The 20822-nt window shown below is 40.3% G+C and overlaps 1 protein-coding gene across 1 annotated transcript in view; it reads right to left on the reverse strand.

Moving 5' to 3' along the window:
* LOC138089584 (nesprin-1-like) overlaps positions 1-20822 on the reverse strand; it is a 64608-nt gene that overhangs the window by 32475 nt on the left and 11311 nt on the right. The window contains exons 9-19 of the mRNA XM_068984967.1: positions 20326-20469; positions 19158-19322; positions 14529-14846; positions 13473-13628; positions 13148-13318; positions 11934-12260; positions 11508-11576; positions 10451-10603; positions 9784-9951; positions 6687-6863; positions 4572-4718 (exon numbers count right to left, since the gene is read on the reverse strand). Of these exons, the coding sequence (XP_068841068.1) occupies positions 4572-4718; positions 6687-6863; positions 9784-9951; positions 10451-10603; positions 11508-11576; positions 11934-12260; positions 13148-13318; positions 13473-13628; positions 14529-14846; positions 19158-19322; positions 20326-20469 (1995 nt within the window). The remainder of the gene's footprint in view (positions 1-4571; positions 4719-6686; positions 6864-9783; positions 9952-10450; positions 10604-11507; positions 11577-11933; positions 12261-13147; positions 13319-13472; positions 13629-14528; positions 14847-19157; positions 19323-20325; positions 20470-20822) is intronic.

Below are 20822 nucleotides of genomic sequence, written 5' to 3' on the forward strand. Positions count from 1 at the left end.
CAGTTGAAATTCAATACATACTTATTATAATAACTGAAGGAGCATTATAGCAAGAATAACCTAAGGAGAATTTTTTTTCACATCTAATTTAGCAGCAGCAGCAGTAGCAACATGCAAGCAAGAGAATATGATCGAAGAGACATATCCAATGTCACTTTTTTTTTAAACTTTTTACCATTTGTTCTGTTTGTTGAATGTCTTTTGCTGTGGTTTTCACTGAAGAGTTTGACAGGTCACACATGGAGCAAAGGAGATCTAGGTAGGTCCTTGCTTGTTCCTGCAAAGCTCTGAAGTGTTTGACCTCAAAAAAAAAAAAAATTGTCAGAGTGCAAGAGAGGCATGCTATATTTAGCTGGCAAATATTTGTACATTTGCGTGTTTTGTTGACATTTCAAAAATAATCTTGCTATACTCAGTGTTTTTACCATGGCTATAAATGACACATATTAAGTACTCAAAAGAAAGCTTTCAAAGCACATTGGCAGGGAGCCATTTATCCACCAGCCATTTCTTATTCTAATTAGTCTGTAAGTTCCAGGAAAGGGGAACACCCAAGAAATGTCCACAGTTGTTTCAGATTGTTCACATTCTAGCTTGTTTTCAATTTCAGAGAATCAATAGACTATTCTGGTCTGTTTCTTAACACGTTTTTGCATATTCTGTAGACATAAAAGGTTATTGTGCATTTGTAGGTTTCACTGGAGTTTGGTGAAAATGCACATGGCTGGGCTCTTTTTCTCTGCAGAAAATTCACATCGTATCTTCCCTTTTCATAAGCCCAAGAAAGGCATCTCCAGGTGAACCCTTGATTTACACACCGAAACACAGAGAAATGTGTTTCTTTGAAGATGTTTAGAGGCCCTGCAGGCTCTGTTTTAGATGCTAGGAATATAGCAGTCTCCAAAATAAGACTGTTGCTCCAGTGGAGCTTACACGAGAAAGACAGATAATACATAAACACAGAAACAAATATGCATTGCCATGTTTGGTAGTGATAAAATAAACACCATGGAGTAAGGGAAGGGTTCAGTCCAGTTCAGTTCAGTCGTGTCTGACTCTTTGCGACCCCATGAACCGCAGCACACCAGGCCTCCCTGTCCATCACCAACTCCTGGAGTCCACCCAAACCCATGTCCATTGTGTCAGTGATGCCATCCAACCATCTCATCCTCTGTCGTCCCCTTCTCCTCCTGCCCTCCATCTTTCCCAGCATCAGGGTCTTTTCAAATGAGTCAGCTCTCCGTATCAAGTGGCCAAGGTAAGGGTAGGGAAGTATTAATATAATGAAGAAGCACTGTCACTTTGGGATGAATGTATCCCCAAGACCTCTCTGAAAAAGAGTCTTGAGTTGTAGAGGGAGCAAGTCATGCCACGGGGTAAGAGCATTCCAGGCAGTCGGAGGTGATGGGTGATGGCAAGTGCAAAGCTCCAGGCTAAAGCAGAGGGACCTAGGTAGGAGCAGAGTCTAAAAGGTAGGCAAGGGCCAAAGCATGGAGGACCTCATAGGGGCACTGACCATACATCCCACTTTGCAGAGTTTATATTTTTATGCCTTCTCAACTGTGGCACTATTGACCTCTGAAGACAAATCATTCTTTGCTGTAGGACTGTTCTGTGCATGGCAAGATGTTCAACAGCATCCCTGGCTGATACCAGGAACATCCCCACCAGTCATAGTTGTGACAACCAAAACTGTCTTCAGAGACTGTTTTAAATTTCCCGTGGGCAACAAAACCACCTCTCCTTTTTGGTTGAGAACCACCAGTCTAATCTCAACTGCAGTTATGAAAAGTGGCCTCCTTATTAGCAAATATTCAGTTTTGGAAAACAAATTATTCAACCAAAGTATTCACTGACTGTAGTAAGAAATTTGGAATTTATTCTAAGTGTGATTGAAAGGTGGGCTTCCCAAGTGGTTCCGTGGGTAAAGAATCTGCTTGCCAATGCAAGAGTTGTAAGTTCAAATAGTTTTATATTTGTACCCTTTCCTGGGTCAGGAAGATCCCCTGGAGGAGAGCAAGGCAACCTACTCCAATATTCTTGCCTGGAGAATCCCATGGACAGAGGAGCTTGGTGGGTTACAGTCCACAGGGTCTCAAAGAGTTGGACACAATCGAAGCAACTGAACATGCACACATGTGATTGGAAGGTATTGGGAGAAATGATCCAACACAGGTTTAAAAAAATCATGCTTACTATGGAGTAAGGGATAACAGGAGCAGTGGAAGTAGGTGATCAGTTTTTAGGCTACTTTAGGAGTCACATGAAAAGTGATGATGGCCTGATGGAAGGTGGTGGATAGCAGATGTGGTGATAAGTGGTTCTTACTACATCTTTGTGATAAATGGGGAAAGAGGTATAGACTGCAAGTTGTTTAGGATAAAGCTGACCTACAGAAACATTAGGTGATTCTCCAAAATCATAGTTAATAAGGCAGCCTAACTTTTTGACCTTTATCTTAGTGTCTTTTTCTCTGAGCTGTGTGGATTGCCCAGGCACATCATTCTCATGTAGATGTAATAAGCATAGATCAATTTCCCATTACGTTAAAAGCAACACCTAAAGTTTTATTCATTATACAAATTGACTGGTATTTCACTTCCCATTAGCATCATTAGCTGCTAACCTAAAGCACCCCACCGTGTACCTGTGACTCAGAGAACATTATCTGTCCCAAACAGCTTTTGGATATAAGAAGAGAACAAGATATCAGAATTTTTATTTTATAAATGTATTTACTTTTTAAAAAAATAGTGATTTATTTTAAAATTTACAGAGTTGGCCTGATTCTAAAAGCATTGGAAGCAACTTGTTGATTGTCAATGACAAAACAGTTTCAGAAGATTTTTGCTAAAATCAACTTCGAGGGCAAATCTGATAGTGAAAGTGTTAGTAGCTCAGTCATGTCTGACTCTTTGCGACCCCATGGTCTGTAGCCTGCCAGGTTCCCCTGTCCATGTATTTCTCCAGGTAATAATACTGGAGTGGGTTGCCATTCCCTTCTCTGGGATCTTCCCAACCCAAGGATCGAACCCAGGTCTCTCACATTGCAGGAAAATTCTTTACCATTTGAGCTACCTGGGAAGCCAAATCTAATAGGACTTTTTCTTATTCTCCCAAATTTACATGTCATGCCTTATAAAAACAAATGACATTCTTATGGAATTCAATCAGCCTGTCATTGACCAGTGGTAGTGGGGGCTATGTTATCATTGCATATGTATTGAGTGTTTACCATGTGGGAGGGTACACAGTGCGTCTGGGACCATGACCAAAGTCAACTGCAGATCGTTGAAGCAGTTGATTTGGTGTTTCCAATACTTCTCATTCTCTTCTCTGGCTGTTTTCTCTAGAGGGCAGCCTATTTTGAGAAATAGTGCCGAAAGAGCAGGAAGCAGAAACCAAACTATACAGTCATTGCATCTGGGCCCCTAGAAGAATCAGTGTCTTCCTGTAATCATGGCTAATGCAGGGAGACGTAGAAACCTCCTGTTCTAGGAAAGGTTCATTGGATTAATACTATTTTACCCCCTCTCTTAATTCTGTTTTTGGGAACAAAGGAGAAAAATCAAGCTTTGGTCTGGATTGTTCTGAATAAACTACATTGGAAACAAATAGCCCTAAGACAATAAATGGCCTAAGAAACTCACAATCTAATGAAAAGGCAGAATGCAGACAATTTTTAATTCATTTCTTGATTCAAGAAAAGTCTAGATTTGTTTGTCCAGATTCTGTCTATATTTGTCCAGATTCTATTCTTTACCAGGTATAATAGGTGCACTTCTGTGAATCATTTCATGACTTAAATAATGTAAATTATTTAAGCCAAAAGGCATACTTTGGGGGGCATATAAACTGAACACATTCTCTTTGTGAACTAAATGAATAAGCATATTATTTTAATCTCAGTTTGAGGTAAAAAATCAAATTTTTACTATTATTTCATATCTGGCAGCAATAACCTTTATAATTAAATACCTTTGAAATATTTTCTTTGAACCACATAGAAAAGTTGCTTAGTTCAAAAGTTTTAAAAACTTATCTCAAATATTCTGATGAAATCTCAGCAGCAACATTTTAAGCATGTAGATGTCAAATTAATATGCCACAGAATCCTTTACATGACAATATTTCATTCTGCATTCATCCGATAATTAATAAGCTACTTGTTCTGTGCCAGAAAAGGTGGAAAGGCTAATTTTGCTTTTCTGTTAGCAAATCGGGTACATTATGGCATGGCATTTGAATTTCTTCATAACCTTCCGTCCTATAATCACTTAGGACATTAAGGCACAGATAAATTCAACGGTTTATCCATGCATGGTGACCCTACTGAGTAGGTACTAGAAGCAATCTTTCGGCCACAGTGCCCTTGCTCTATTTATTCTACCAGATTGATCCTTAGTTGTGTGTTCATCTTCCTGGCTAGAATGTGAACTTGACTAGGATCAAGCTCAGATCTTATTTATATTTTGATATTCAGCACAATTTGCACATAACAAGTATTTAACATGTTTCCATCAAATGAATGAATCATAGTGCAATATAAACTTTCAGGAATCACAAACTACCTGCTTGACAGCTTCTGCCCTGCTAAGAGGGGGATTCGCGCTTGGCTTTAAATCTGGCTGTACCGCAGAAAGCCAGGCCTGGCACTGCTGAAGGGTGTCTTGTCGACTAACGTGCTTCTGAAGTTCATGTTCCAAACTCTGGTACACCTGAGACAGAACAGTCACGCTGCAGTTGTGAGAGCTGTTTTATACTGCTGTAAATATCACTAGAAGCAAATGAAACAAATTCACCATAAATGGGTCCCCATTCACCACGCTCCCTGACATCAGACACACATCGACGGAGTTTGCATATGTTTCAAGACGTTGCAAAGCACGTGGGCCATGCCCCACTTTCTAACTTCTCAACCCATGCATTATAACACTAATATCCTGATTATGGAAAGAGAAGCTGGGAAGGGTTGATATAACAGTAGAAATGTGTTAGAATGTATAGAATCTTTGAAGTAAATTGGTCAAACCTAAACCAAAAGCTTTTTCAGCTTCTCCGGATTGTATAAAGTTGCCCTTTTTGTTTAAATGAGGAACTAAAAGTAACAATAAACTGCCAGCTTATGAAAAGATAATCAATATCTCTCAGCTGAAATGCTTCCTCTTTAGGGGTAGGGTAAATTGGAACTAAATTATAACACAGGGGAGGGAAGAGTTTGATGCCCTCATTTCATTCAGAAGCAATATTCCAGGACAACAATAACCCAGAATAATCCAAAATAATATATCCAGAAAAATCCAACATTTTCTAATATGTCATTTCAATTAATAGTTCCTCAACCAGCCAAACAATTTTTATTTTACCCATAAAGACATGTTGAGAAACTATTACATGTTTCCTTGAAACCAAGGTAAAAGTACCTATGATGGTTTTTTGAGCAAGTTACTCATCAAAAAAAAAAAAAAAGGAAAGAAAAGAATATGAGGTTATGAGGTTAGACTGACTTTTCTTTGGTTATTGAGACAACAGAAGGAATAACTGAATTCTGCTTTTCTCTTTCATTTATTAATCACGTTATCTGCTATCGGGAATATCCCTTATTTTTATTTCAAGGAGAACTAAAAAGAAAAAGGTATTTTGTTTTCTTTAACAGTTTTGCAAACTTAAATTTAAGGTTCTGACTCTGTTCTTAGAATTTCATCTGCTTTTTAAACTTTTATTTCTAAAATATGTTTGTCTTTCAAACATATACCACCTTTTAAAAAAATTAAGCTATATCCCTAATGCACAAAAAAAGCCTGCTACCAAGATGGTATTCAATAAATCTCTGTTGAGTGAGTGAATGAATGAGCTCACCAGAAAGTTTCATGTTGCCATTTTCCTTGTCTCATTCTCCCTTTCCCCGTCATCATCTTCTGTAGTTATTGTTAGATTCCTTTACCCCTCTTTTTTTAAATAAACAATTTGAAAGTGAATTTTCCAAGTCTAGGGATCAACTAATATCCTGCATTTTTTAAGTATCATAATGAACACAAATAGTTTTCCCTGTGTCACTTATATTTTTCCAGTTCTTACTCAATAGCCCAGCAACAAAAATACATGGATTTTTCTCAGTGTCATTTATAAATTCTAGAATAATAAGAAGTAATCCACTAATTTTACTTAGTTGCTGTTAAAAAAGGCAATTCGCGTTTATCTTAGACTTATATCTATAAGATTAATGATTTCATTTTATTGGAAGAATACCCACTGAAGTATACTTCAAAATTGGTGCTTTCTTCTTTTCTCAATTTCTATATGAATACACAGAAATACTGAGTTAGAGTAGGACCTGGGTTACAGAGGGTTAAAAAGAAAATAATTATTGTGAGACTTACAGAACACACTTATTTTGGTGTTATAGAAAAAATGGCAAATTAGAAGTATTGATGGTGTGCAAATAAAAACAAGCAAAGTTAAAATTTTTTTCATAATCAATTCATGGAATAAAGGGATTGCGTAAAACCAAATATCTGAAATTCACTACTTCATCACATTAATCGAATATATGTTATTTCTGTGTACACATAGACTGGGAAATCTATCCAAAGGGTGAAGCATAAAAACTATTTTAAAAAACCTTCAGCCTGCACAGCCTTTCTCCTTAATTCTTCATCATTCTAGAACGTTCCAGCAGTACTTACCCTCTGGGCTGTACTGCAGATGGCTGAATAACTGTCCTTTGTGCCCTGCAGGTGAGCGTGTACATTTTGTTTAAGTTTCGCTTGAAGGTGATCTGCACATTGGCTGATCAAATTGTCACCTTTAGTTTTAAGGTCATTCAAACGGTCTTCAAAACCAGCAATTTCTTCCATCATTGCCTTCAAAAATGAAACAAATACGCAGTTCTCATTATTCCATTTTTAGTCTTTAAATATTCTATTCACCAAACAGAAAGTTTAATTATCTCACTGTTTAATATGTTTTTAAAGGAGTTTTGCAATTTGTCTTGGTATCAACGCAATGAAATAAATGTCTCAGTGTCTTCATATCAAATTAAATTAAAAAATGTGTACTTTCAGGGATCCTCCAATAATGGACTAAGTTACACAGAATGATGAAGTAACCTTTAAGAGTGAATTCATAAGATTGACTTCAGTTAGAGATCTGCTCTATAGAAATATTACCAGTGAAAAGGATGTCCATACATTTTTCAACTCTAAAAATTATAATTCTGGTATAAATTATATCTGTGTGTTGTGCTTAGTCACTCAGTCATGTCTGACACTGCAGCCCGCTAGCTCCTCTGTCCATGGGGATTCTCTAGGCAAGATACTGGAGTGGGTTGCCATGCTCTCCTCCAGGGGCTTTTCCCAACCCAGGTTTTGAAACCAGTTCTTCAGCATTGCAGGAAGATTCTCTACTGTCTGAACCACCAGGGAAGTCCTAATTTATGTCTGCTGCTGCTGCTGCTGCGTCGCTTCAGTCGTGTCCGACTCTGCGACCCCATAGACGGCAGCCCGCAAGGCCCCCCTGGCCCTGGAATTCTCCAGGCAAGAACACTGGAGTGGGTTGCCATTTCCTTTTCCAATACATGAAAGTAAAAAGTGAAAGTGAAGTTGCTCAGTCGTGTCCAACTCTTCGCAACCCCATGGATTGCAGCCTACCAGGCTCCTCCATCCATGGGATTTTCTAGGCAAGAGTACTGGAATGGGGTGCCATCGCCTTCTCCGAATTTATGTCCAAAGTAGCCTAATTATATTTTAATTTAATTAACTAATGTCTAATTTATCTAATAATATGATATCTAATTTATGTAATAGCTTAACGTCTAAACTGTGTAAGATCTAATTTACATCTAATATTTATATTGATAAAAGTAAAAACAACATTTACCACTTAACATTTATTAAGCACCAATAGCCCAGGGACTGTAGATAAGCCCTGATAAATATTTATTATTATTGTTGTTTTACAGATGATGAGACTGAGGCACAGAGAGATTATAAAATGTGTTCAAGGTCACACAAGTAGTAAATGTCAGAGTCCTGGCTTTGGACCCGTCTCTGCCTGACTCCAGCTCACACGCTATTCCCGCCTCTGTTCTCTAGTGAGGTTTCTCAGAGATCACTTAGAGAGGGGGACCCAACTTTCTCAAGTCAGGTACTAACTTCCTTACTGCAATACAATGCTAGTGACTAGACACACATTACAACACAAAGTTTCCTAGGCTGACACATCGATATCTAAGGGAAACCATGGTCCTCCAGCAGTGCAGGGCTCACCACTTTTTCCCCCAGTGGTGCGGGGTTAACAGTTATTATACATGCCATATTGAAAAGAACCAATTTATCTTCAAGCTGGAATGGAACCACTACATCATGTGGTTACTGTGGCTATTTCAGTTCAGTTCAGTTCAGTCGCTCAGTCGTGTCTGACTCTTTGCGACCCCATGAATCGCAGCACACCAGGCCTCCCTATCCATCACCAACTCCCAGAGTTCACTCAGACTCACGTCCATCGAGTCAGTGATGCCATCCAGCCATCTCATCCTCCGTCGTCCCCTTCTCCTCCTGCCCCCAATCCCTCCCAGCATCAGAGTCTTTTCCAGTGAGTCAACTCTTCGCATGAGGTGGCCAAAGTACTGGAGTTTCAGCTTTAGCATCATTCCTTCCAAAGAAATTCCAGGGCTGATCTCCTTCAGAATGGACTGGTTGGATCTCCTTACTCAGTACCAAATGGACTATATTATGTCGTTACTTTTCTGTTTGGATTTGCTAAATAAAATGTTCTCTTACAGATCTTGAAACCTGGAATGGTTAACTGGTTTTCCTAAGACACAGTGGTAGATGTTGACCAGATTACAACCAAAATTCAGTTTCCTATTCACTTCAGTTCAGTTCAGTTGCTCAGTCGTGTCTGACTCTTTGCGACCCCATGAGTAGCAGCATGCCAGGCCTCCCTGTCCATCACCAACTCCCGGAGTTCACTTAGACTCATGTCCATCGAGTCAGTGATGCCATCCAGCCATCTCATCCTCCTTCATCCCCTTCTCCTCCTGCCCCCAATCCCTCCCAGCATTAGAGTCTTTTCCAATGAGTCAGCTCTTCACATGAGGTGGCCAAAGTACTGGAGTTTCAGCTTTAGCATCATGTTTCCCATTAAGCTTACCAAAATAGCTTCATAAAGTTGTGAGCATATGATATCTTTCATTTGGCACATATGATTACTAAAAAATACATATTAATAAAGATACAAACATCGCATATCGGTACTGTACTTTGTGGTCTACAAAAGACTTTCAGATATGTTATCTTCTCTGATGACCACAGTGGCTATGTAATGGGACTGATGTCATTATCATCCTTTACAGAAGAGAAAAAGGAGGCTCAGAGAGGCTATGTCTCCCTATCTAGCAAGAAGAGACTTTGGCTAGAATTTAGACTCTTTGATTACTATTTCTGTATCCTATCTTTGGCTATACTTTTCTAGAATAAAGATAATTTATCTGATAAATTACTCCATATAGATTATATTCTGAAATTAAAAAAAAAAACAACAACTATTAGCTGGGAAATATGCTACAATGTGTTCAGAAGTTGAATGCCAGGATTCAGCTGTTGTCGAGTCACTTAAATATTAAATTGAACTGTTCTCAACTATCAGGCATTCTTGGGACTCAGACCTGAGTCTTTAAGTACAGTCATTATGATCCAGAGAATACCCCCGCCCCCCAACACACACACGGCATGCCTGTCAAAGCTGCCCTGTGTTCTTCAGCTCCTTAGAGATCAGGCCTACCTTGTGGCCGGCCAGTTGCTGGGTAATTGTCTCAAGGCTGCTTGTCTCCATGAGGTCGGGCGCCACCAGCCTTCCTGACATTTGCAGCAGCCACTTTTCCACTTCTTGGAGCTCACTGTTGTAATCCTCGTGGTCTTTGACTTTCGCCTCAAGACTGCAGACATGCTCCTGTGAAGCCAGGTGCCTGTTAGAAGTGACTTTCCAGCCAAAAATCTACTCAAAACTTTAACATTTAAAAAATCCCAGGGCAACTCATAGAGTAGGTAGACTTACACACATCAGAAAGTCACTACACACACACAGACACACACACAGACACACACACGCACACACACACACGCGCGCACACACACACACTCACACAGACACACACACTCACACAGACACACACACGCACACACACAGACACACACATGCACACACACGCACACACGCACACACACTCACACAGACACACACACACGCACACACACACACAGACACACACACACACAGACACACACACACACACACAAACAGAGTTGCTACTCCATTTAAAAATGCCCACCTGAATGAAAAGGAAAAATACTGACCCATACCAGTGCTACATTTTCTGACAGATAAAATGGAGGCAAGACTCCCTCGGTGGAAGACCCACAGTTTTCTTCTGCTTCTGATCTTTCCATACCTTTGCTGCACTGCAGAGATCCTGGTAATCGCTTTGAAGCTGATCGATTTTGTCCTTTAAAGTAACATCTTGCACCAGCTCCAAGAGGGCTTCACCTTTCTCTCTCACCGACTTTACTGATGGTTCGTGGGACAGCACTGTTTGTTGAAGTGACTTGAATTACAAAGGAAAAAATAAGAGCCAGCTCATTCATGTGATCAAGGAGAATACAGACACATGCATTGCCATATATAAGATGATCTATCTCAAACAAAGATCTGATAGATATTTTGTAAATCAATAAATGTAAAACAATAAAAAGAAAATGACTTTTATGGCCAATACAGTTTTTTTCAGAGTAAAAGTAACACATCGAATAGTCCTCACACGTGCAGAGAGAAGTATAGAAAATAATTGTGTTTGGCTGAATTTAACATAATGCATATTGCTGGCTTCCACCTCATTCCTTTCTGCAGAGAAATAAATCTTAATGCTATATGAAGGGAGAGAGGTGTTATCTTTTGATTTTGAATTGTAAAGTCAATTGTAGCTTGAGTTGGATGTGACGTTTGGGAGACAAATTCCAGTTGCAACATTGCTGTGACAGCCTTAAAGTGCTATTTAAATATATCAAGAACTCAGGGAGAAAAAAAAAAGGAGAAGCAGTTGTGCTTCTTATATTACACTTTTAAAGACACACTGTCAGGCTTGGCAAAAAAACCAAGGGCAGGAATAGACATATTGGCTGGAGGAGGAAAAAGCTTCCACCAGGAAAATCTTTGAGGTAAGACATTAATAATTGTTTCACACATTTGAGCAGGTGAAAATTTATATCTATAGCATGTATAGCAATATCTATATCATCATTTATTTTCTCAAAAATTAATTTCTAAAATGTTTTACCTACAGTTGGTTAATTAGAATTTATTTTCTTAGGAGTATGAAGTCTCATTTGGAATTTACCATAGATCTGCTTATAGGATTTCTGTACCAAAAGATGGAGAGACTCTAGATGAAACAGAAAATCTATAGGTGTGAGATCCTGATGCCAGAAAGTTTATCTGAAGGATCCATGTACCTGGATCACACTGTCAGAACAGATCTCCATCCACTGATACAACCTTTGACTTTCAGACAAACATAGTACCTGAACGGAAAAATAAGTCTGACGTAGTGTACGTGCTTAGTCGCTTCAGTCGTGTCCAACTCTTGGCGACCCTATGGACTGTAGCCTGTCAGGCTCCTCTGTCTATGGGATTCTCCAGGCAAGAATACTAGAGTGGGTTGTCGTGCCCTTCTCCAGGGGATCTTCTCGACCCAGGGATTGAACGTGTGTTGCTTATGTCTCCTGCATTGGCAGGCAGCTTCCTGCCCCCGACCAGTAGAACAGGCATGCTAAGGACCTCTCCCAGTACCCACTAAGGGTGACACACACCAGAAATCACGTGCCTCCTGTTCAGTCCTACATGACCTCCTCACGCATCTGTCAGTAACGACACACTACCTTGTATTTAGATAACTGAGCTTTTTTCTCATATAACTCCATTTTGGGTTCTTCAGGACCATGTAGAATATCTCGGTATTCTGCTATCCACTGAGTTAGTGCTTTGTATTTATCCGAGAATTCCTTTGTCAAATGAAGGCCTTTCTCCAGGGTCATGTGCTCCTTCCGCACAGTGCTGGTCAGTTCCTTCAACTGCTCCATGTGGTCATGGATCTCTTTTCTTAACGTCTCTGCCTCACCATCTTCCAAGTATTTAAGAGCCCTCTCGCCTTTCTCTCGGGTTGATTTGAGCAAGCTCTGGCCTTTCTCCATGTCTTTCAGCAAACCCTGAGAAAGAATGGGAAGAAATGTAATACAGACAAACAAATAAACAAATTTAAATTGGTTGGCATTATGCCCATCCTTTTAAAGAAAAGCCTTGCAAGTCCCATTCTTGAGTTCACCAATTTCCCCTTACCATATGTTTTTGAAGTTTATAAACAGATTTGGCCCACCAGCAATCAGGATGGAAGATGATAATCAGATTTGAAGTTTATAATCAGATTTGGCCACCAGCAAAGAGAAGCCTCTTTACTTCAACATCAGTTCAGTTCGGTTCAGTCGCTCAGTCGTGTCCGACTCTTTGCGACCCCATGAATCGCAGCACGCCAGGCCTCCCTGTCCATCACCAACTCCCGGAGTTCACTCAGACTCACGTCCATCGAGTCAGTGATGCCATCCAGCCATCTCATCCTCTGTCGTCCCCTTCTCCTCCTGCCCCCAATCCCTCCCAGCATCAGTCTTTTCCAATGTAGGTCCTTTAAAATCTCGATTAGCACATCATTTCCAAATCAGAGACTTACAGAAGAACTTGATGCTTTTCTCGTCCTTAACAGAGCTCCTAGAGTTCTGAGTTAAAACACAACTAATGCACAGTGTCATGAGTTCGAGATTTTTTTTTTCAATATTTAATGTCAAACTGGAATTTAGTTAAGAATTTCGTGCACAGTCATGTGTAAGTCATTGGGATAACATTACATCATAAGTAAATGGAAGGCAATCTTTGGCTTAAGCGATCTTAACTTGGAATTTAGAATGAAATGAGGAACCAGGGATCACCAACCATACTGGGCAGGGATGAACATACATGCTCCCAGTTCTACGTGGGAGATGGGAACATCTCAGTGAAAGAAGAATGAACAGTTGGCAGACAACTTTGATATTTGCATGCCTACCTCTAACATCTTCATTTTTTTCCCCATCATCACTTTATCTACTTTATCAATTTTGGCAGCCACATTCTTGAAGTTTTTATGAGTAGAGCTGTACCAATCAGAATAGGAACTTAAGGATAACTCTGATTCCTCCAAACTCTGGATCTCCTCTTCCAGGAATTTTATTTGTTCCTTTGAAAGAAGAGACAACATGGAATAAGTGAATTAAAGACCTGTGCCTGTGCCTTTCTTGATCAACATGTGCCTTCATTGGAAGTTAGTAAAAGGAAGAATGTTTGGGTTGTGAAGTCTGCTGGCCTATAATGAGCCGGGGTGGCCTGCTCACCAGCACTTGGAGGAGCAGCGCTTGGTATCTGGATGTCAGCTGTGTGGCCTGGCAGCCCATCCGGCTGCTCACGTGGCTCTCGTCCAGGATCTCCTGTGCTCTGGCTCCCACTTCCTCAACCTCATCTCTGTATGCAGTGATCTCTTCATGCCACTTCTGAAATGACACCGTGTAGGAGCGGAAAGTTCAATCTGAGGGACTCTTAAGTAAGACAAATATTTTGTTTAGCCCTTAAATCCCTAAGTCATGACCCCATGGACTGTAGCCCGCCAGGCTCCTCATGGAATTTTCCAGGCAAGAATACTGGAGTGCATTGCCATTTCCTTCTGCAGAGATCTTCCCGACCCAGGGATTGAACCCATGTCCCCTGCATTGGCAGGTGGGTTCTGTACCACTGAGCCACCTGGGAAGCCCTAAGACAAATATATATATATATATCTTCTTACTAGAAAATGATTTCTATGATTTCTTCTCACTAGAAAATGATTTCTATGAGTGATTTTTATATAATTTTGAAAACCCATCATGTATAACCTTCATAAGAAATTATAATAATATTGTAAAACTGCACAGGAGTTTGAATGCCTTTCTGTCTGTATTACATGTATTTTATATTTTTTGTTGTACTTAGATACATTTTAAAACAGATGAATAAGGAAAATGAATTCCAAAGCCCTAAGCATGATTTTGATCATGTGCACTGAATCTGCATAAAAATGTAGTACATTAGAGCAATTTCAAGACAGAACCATAAACAAATTATTGCAACACTAGCATTCATGTATCTTTACCAAGCAAGGTAATAAAGTGTGGGAAAAATATAAAATACTTCATTAAACTATATTCTATTATCAATAAAATAGACTACCTTAGGATTCTAATAAATAATTTCTCACAGAAGAATGCCCCATTGTAATTTATATCAAATTTCTTGCAAGTAGAAAGAGATTTTTCAAAATCTAAACCTTGGACCAACGTTTATTAAATACTTGAAGAAACAAACTATGCAAGGCAACTGCTACTTTGACAAACATCAGGAATTCACACCAATAGTACCTTCATCTGATGTAACTGCATCTCCTTGGCAGCTCGGCTAGACTGACGTCCAGTTCTGAGATTCACTTTCTCCTCCATTGTTTTCAGCCACTCATCTACCTGCTGAAACTTTTGTTCCACCAGTCTCAATTTGTTGACCACATTATTGAACTGAGTTCGGGTCTCCGACAGCCGCTGCTGGTAAGCCTGCCAGTCCTGCCGGAGGGACTCTAGAGCCCGGTCTTCTGTCTGTGGGATGCCTGACGGTATCACCTCCTCTCTGGTGTGCAGTGCTGAATTCAGCAGGGCCTGTCCCTCCGCACAGCGCACCTGGAGCTCCTGCAGGGGAAAGGCGTGGCTGTCACACCTCGTTCACATTTCACACCTGCACAGGTGAGTATGTCTCACTCAAGCCAACTGCACCCTCTTGAACTTCACGTTAGGAAAGAACAAGCTGATTCCGACAAAAAATGCGTACCTAACACTGAACCCTGTTTCCCAAGTCAGGAGAGAGATTCTGAAATGTTTCCAGTTAAAATAGTCAAACTGCACACACACACACACACACACACACACACACACACACACACACAAATACACACATAGTAAGAAGTATTTTTCTCAATCATGTTAGAAACAACCTCTGAAATCTGGCTTTTTAGCTTGGAGGTAAAAGCACTGTGATGAAAGGATTATTGTTTAGTCTAATAACCTAGGAGTTTTGTGGCCCCTAATCTGTTTAAAGAGCCTAAGTCTTCTTGCTTGACATTGAATTTGATACTGAATGGGATCAGAGCTCCACTTTTAGCTGAGAAAAGAACAATAGACCTTCTTTCTGCTAAGGAGGGATTCTTTGTTGAAGCTGTTCTAGGGAATGTGATAGTTAAGAGAAGTTGGCCCTGGAGGGTACAGGGCATGTAAACCTATAAGGCTGAATTATTGCACGTGCCCATCAGTTACGTGCATGCATGCTAAGTCACTTCAGTGGTGTCTGACTCTTTGCCACCCCATGGACTGCAGTCTACCAGGTTCTTCTGTCCTTGGGGTTCTCCAGGCAAGAATACTAGAGTGGGTTGTAATGCCCTCCTTCAGGGGATCTTCCCAACGCAGGAATGGAATTCATGTCTCTTATGTGTCCTGCATTAGCAGGAGGGTTCTTTACCACTAGCAGCTCCTGGGAAGTCCCCCGCCCATCAGGTACTCCTAGGTACAAACATATTTCCCTCCACCAAAGCACAGTCCCAGAAATGCACCCTACAAATTCTGTATGAACCAAGTTTTTAAGAGCATCAGCTATTTTTGATAGAAAAATCATAACCTTAAAGGTGTTGGGAAAACACTATATCCTTGTGTTACTTGATCTGATCATCTAAGGTTGAAAGGGGCCAGGTCAAACCCCACTGAAGAGCCTAAGCTATTCCATCTTGTGAAAGAACTCCAGTTTGTAAAGGTTCCGGGCAAACAGACTTAGACTTTGGATATTACCTAACCTTGCCCCACTGCTCACGAACCAATGGGCCCTTAGGTTAAACCTCCTGACTTTAAGTTCAAGAATTTGTGATTTACCTTGGAAGTAATGATTTACCTTTGTGATTTACCTTGAAGTAATGATTTACCGTGGAAGTAAAAAAACCAATCAGAAATCCACACACAACCCTATAGAAGAGGGTAGCCAATCAGTAGTCCTTCAGCCTGAACACCCCTTTTGTTACCCTTTCACCTGAATATTCCCTATATAAGCAGTGTAACCCAAAACTCGGGGCTCCTCTCCTTAGCTGCTGCGTCGGTAATGGTGGGAGCCCCAGCTCGAGCTTGGTAATAAAAATTCTCTTGCTTTTGCATCGGATACCGGCTCCCTGGTGGTCATTGGGAGATTTCGCGACTTGGGCATAACACCACCAAGAGTGTTAAAAGTACCATCACATTTATTTAGAATACAATATTATTTAAAAAAAATCTTTAATACTAATGAAATTGCTGATATCTGACCACTTTTACCAGAAATAGTGATCTTCTATAGTTCAGACTATAGATACACTTTTCTCAGCTATGATATCACTACAAAAATGTAATTGGAAAAGGACAATTTATATGGTAAAATATTGATAAAAATAACCACAAACAAATTTATTCCAAAATTTAAAAAAAATTAAAGCTAATTTTATACAATCTCTTTCCTTAATTCAGGAGTTGACAAACTTTTTCTGTAAAGGGCTGGATAGTAAATATTTTAGGCTTTGTGGGCCATACAATCTCAGCTGAAGCTACTTAACTATGTAATCTTGCTATCTGTGGCATCAAAGTAGCCATAGATGCTACATAGATGAACAGGTGTGTCTATGTTTCAGTTTAAAGAACAGCTTCCGGGATACAGTGTGCTGATGTGTGCCCTAGTTAATCTCAATGTATCACCCTTTCCCTATTTTATAGCAGTTTTCACTATTCTACAAATCACTACTGTATTAGAGAATTTGTTATATATCCCACATTTCAAGGATTTATTCTGAGGGGGAAATATGGTTCAATATATCTTTTTAAAATTTACTTAGTTTTATTTTTTGGCTATGCTGTGCAGCATGGGGGATCTTAGTTGCCTGACCAGGGATAAAACCCATAGCCCCTACAGCGGAAGTGTGGTGTCTTAACCCCTGGACCGCCAGGGAAGTCCCCAAAGGTACTAGTTTAGAATCTGGTCTCAATATTTTAAAAATCTCTTATGTTCTATGATCCAAATTAAACGGTTGGTGACTAGAAAAGGGGCCTGGCAGACTGTATCCCACTAGGCTCCTCTATCCACAGAATTCTCCAGGCAAGAATACTGGAGTAGGTTGCTATTTCCTTCTCCAGGGGATCTTCCTGACTCAGGGACTGAACCCATGTCTCTTATGTCTCCTGCATTGGCAGGCAGGTTCTTTTTACCACTAGTGCCACCTGGGAAGCCCCAATACAAAATAATTTTAAATGTGGTCCACACTGCTGGCAGACCCCCAGATCACTAAGCCAGCTGTGGGACATTAGGGCCCCGAAGGAGTTCTGCTGTGCAGGTGGCATGTCACCCTTCTCCACCACCAGCTTTGGCCTCTAGTGTCTCCCCTCTTTTATTAAAATTTGTGGTGACTCATAATAAGACAGTGTCAATAAGAATTAATACACATTGAAATGAGAGGTTGGAGTCTGGTTTTGGTCTGAGCCAGAATAACGTTGACTGAAGTGAGATGTTTTCTTCTGGAACAGGAGAAATATCTGCTGATGACAAGTGACCTCTTGGCCCAGTTCCTCCACAGAATTCTGGAGAGCTTGGAATTTGCTTGCCAAGAAAGTCTGCAGTGAATGCTGGGAGAGGTCATAGACAGAAAAGAAAGCCCATTTGGCTAAGATAAATTATAACAGCTAAACCTAAGAGACCTGGATATGCTACTATTAAAAATAAAATGGATGAGATCCTTAAAGAAGCTAATGAAACTGTGAGCCTCCCAACATCTACTATATATTAATTTCACGAATGGACTACTGTTCAAGTAAGATTTTTCTCCCATCTCATTTAATCCTTCCTCAGAAAACGGAGTCAGGGAAGCTCTTCTCTGCCCAAAGTCATCCAGGACCAGGTCTCACCGTGAATCGGAGTCTGAACTTCCTAATCCCAACCCTGCACTCCTGCCAGTATTCAATTCTCCCTGAGAGCCACTGAAATAGGCAGAAATGTTATATGTCAATGACCACCTCAGTTCTGTTTTTCCACCTTGTTTGAGCAGTGGGTAGATCTTGCTCAATCCTGAACCAATTCCAGTGAGGGCTGACAGCGGAAATTCTAACACGGAGCTGTCTTATTGGCCTTTCTCTCCATTCTCTACTATGTGTCTGGTCTCCCCTTCTTGGAAACCCCCTGATGGCTACCTATTGCTGCAGGTAAGATTAGGGGCTCTCTCTGATGCTTCCATAAGATCCCCAATAATAGAGTCGTTCTATTATTGTCCTCATCACATTGTTTGTAATGATCCATCAGCAGGTCTGAACTTCTTTAGAATGCAAGTTCTTTGAAAGCAGTAATAATATTTTAATTATCTTTACCGGCAGTAGCAATAAGTCAATGGGTTAGGACCACGTTGCCCATGAGGTTTGCCATCTCGCCCTGAATCACAGCCTGCTGGCCCGAGTACTGGTACTTTTCTTACTTCCTTGAATTTCTTCTTCTAGGTCCCTGACTCTAGGCCTGTATCCTCAGCAATGTGGGTGATTTGGGTTAAAACCAAAGGGCCTACGATGGTGCCACCAATTTGAATTTGAGAAGTGTCACACACTGTTGACTCCTGCAGCTGTGTCCCACATCTAATTCAGTCCTTTAGGGAGCAACAGGCAGGTGGGCCTGTTAACACCATAGATTAGACCACTAGCCATTCCTATCAGAGGCCACCCTGTAGCTGGACAAAGTCCTCAAGCCCCAGTCCTGCTAAGTCTGAACTACCTACCAAATGATTTCGACTAGCATTCTCTACTGAGGTCCCAGAACGCTCTAGATCAGACCGTACTAGGATGTCACTTAATATATATCAGCTGTTTATAGGCTTTAAGGTCATAGTGACTTCTCACTTAAAATAATGGTTCCATATTCAGAATGAGAAGTCCTTTGTTTCACGATGAAGCAGACTTTACCTGAAGGTCCCGCAGTGCTGTCTCATGAGTGTGCGCGTCCCCTTCCAGAACTGAGTACCGATCAAGCTTCTCTTGCTCTTTCTCAAGCCAAGCTTCAAATGCCTTCAAGTCTCTCTGATACTCTTGGTGCCGGCGAACTAGTTTTTCCGACTTGGTTACTGCTTCCTGTTGTTAGCATTTCAGATGATTAAGATGGGAAAACATTACTATAGTCTGCGGTTTACATGGACCGTTAAGAATTCACTTTTGGAACATTAGAAAAGCATGATTATTAAATCATTAAAACATGAATCATTTCCTAGAAGAATAAAATGTCAAGATTTATGTAAAGAAAAAAACATAATATGAGTAAAAAGGAAAGTGAAAGTCACACAGTCATTTCTGACTCTTTGCCATCCCATGACTGTAGCCTGCCTGGCTGGCTCCTCTGTCCATGTACTTCTCCAGGCAAGAGTACTGGTGTGGGTTGCCATTTCTTTCACCAGGAAATCTTCCCAACCAGGAGTCAAACCCGGGTCTCCTACATTGCAGGCAGATTCTTTACCAACTGAGCCACCAGAGGGGATCTTAAAGATCATTTCATTAACTTCTTGATCTCTGAATTCCTTATGAAATGTAAAATGGATATTCAAAGAATGAATTAACGTTGTCATAAAAATACATTTTTGCTGATGAAGAAAACTGAAATTTTCATATTGTTCCTTGAGTGAGAATTTGGATTCACTGTAGATTCAATTTTCCGTGTACTCTAATAAAGTAGGCTGTGCTCTGAAAAGTTCTTTTTATTTTCTTTGTGAGATTTAAGCAAAGAATGATAAATATTATTGGCAATTTTTTCCTGCTTTAGAAAGTTTTCATCACCAGACACATGACGATATTTATGATTCTTCCTTATGAAGCTCCCCCCAATTTTTTTTTTCAATAGGTACATTTGGAGGACTTTTTAGTTGAGAACTATTTTCCTCCAATAACTTTCATATCCTAACAATAGTTGAGAGTTTTTGTTTGCTTTGCCAGTAGGGTACTCCAAGTATTAAAATTCACTTTGCTTTTTTTGTCCTATTTGCTTTCACAAGCCTGTCATTCCCCCAAACAAATGAGTCTTTAATAAGCACAACTCCAAACACCCCTCTTTTAGTGGGTCTGCATGGAACACGGTGAGCCGTACCTTGGTCCGCTCTCTGATGGCTCCGTACCGCTCCTGCAGGTCCTGGAATTCTAACTGGGTGACGTAGTGCTCCGTCATGCCAGCCCCTTTCACTTCAATGGCCTCCAGTAAGCTGCCGTGACTCAGCACTTCCTCGTTTAATAACTAGAGAACATTTTTTTAAAAAATAAAGGAATTACTGCGTATATTGTCATATCGATGATAACTTGTAAAATCAGTATATTTTAACTGCATAGCTAACAAGTGATCTCAGGTTATCTATATGCAGTCTACACTCTATCCACCATCTATCTCTACACAGATATATGAATGGTGTGTGTATTTGATATCAGGCCCATAACTTTATCTGAGTGGACTTGGAAATCTCAAATTTAATTTGTCCAAAAACTGGCTCCTAGGCACTACTCCATTCCCATTCATCCCCAGCCACCACCGAACCTCCTTCCACTCGGTCTTTTTGTCAAACAGTAAATGCTACCGTTCTCACCCAGCTGATC

The sequence above is a fragment of the Capricornis sumatraensis genome, chromosome 13 (assembly GCF_032405125.1).
Source record: "Capricornis sumatraensis isolate serow.1 chromosome 13, serow.2, whole genome shotgun sequence".
In the NCBI taxonomy this organism is placed as follows: Eukaryota; Metazoa; Chordata; class Mammalia; order Artiodactyla; family Bovidae; genus Capricornis; species Capricornis sumatraensis.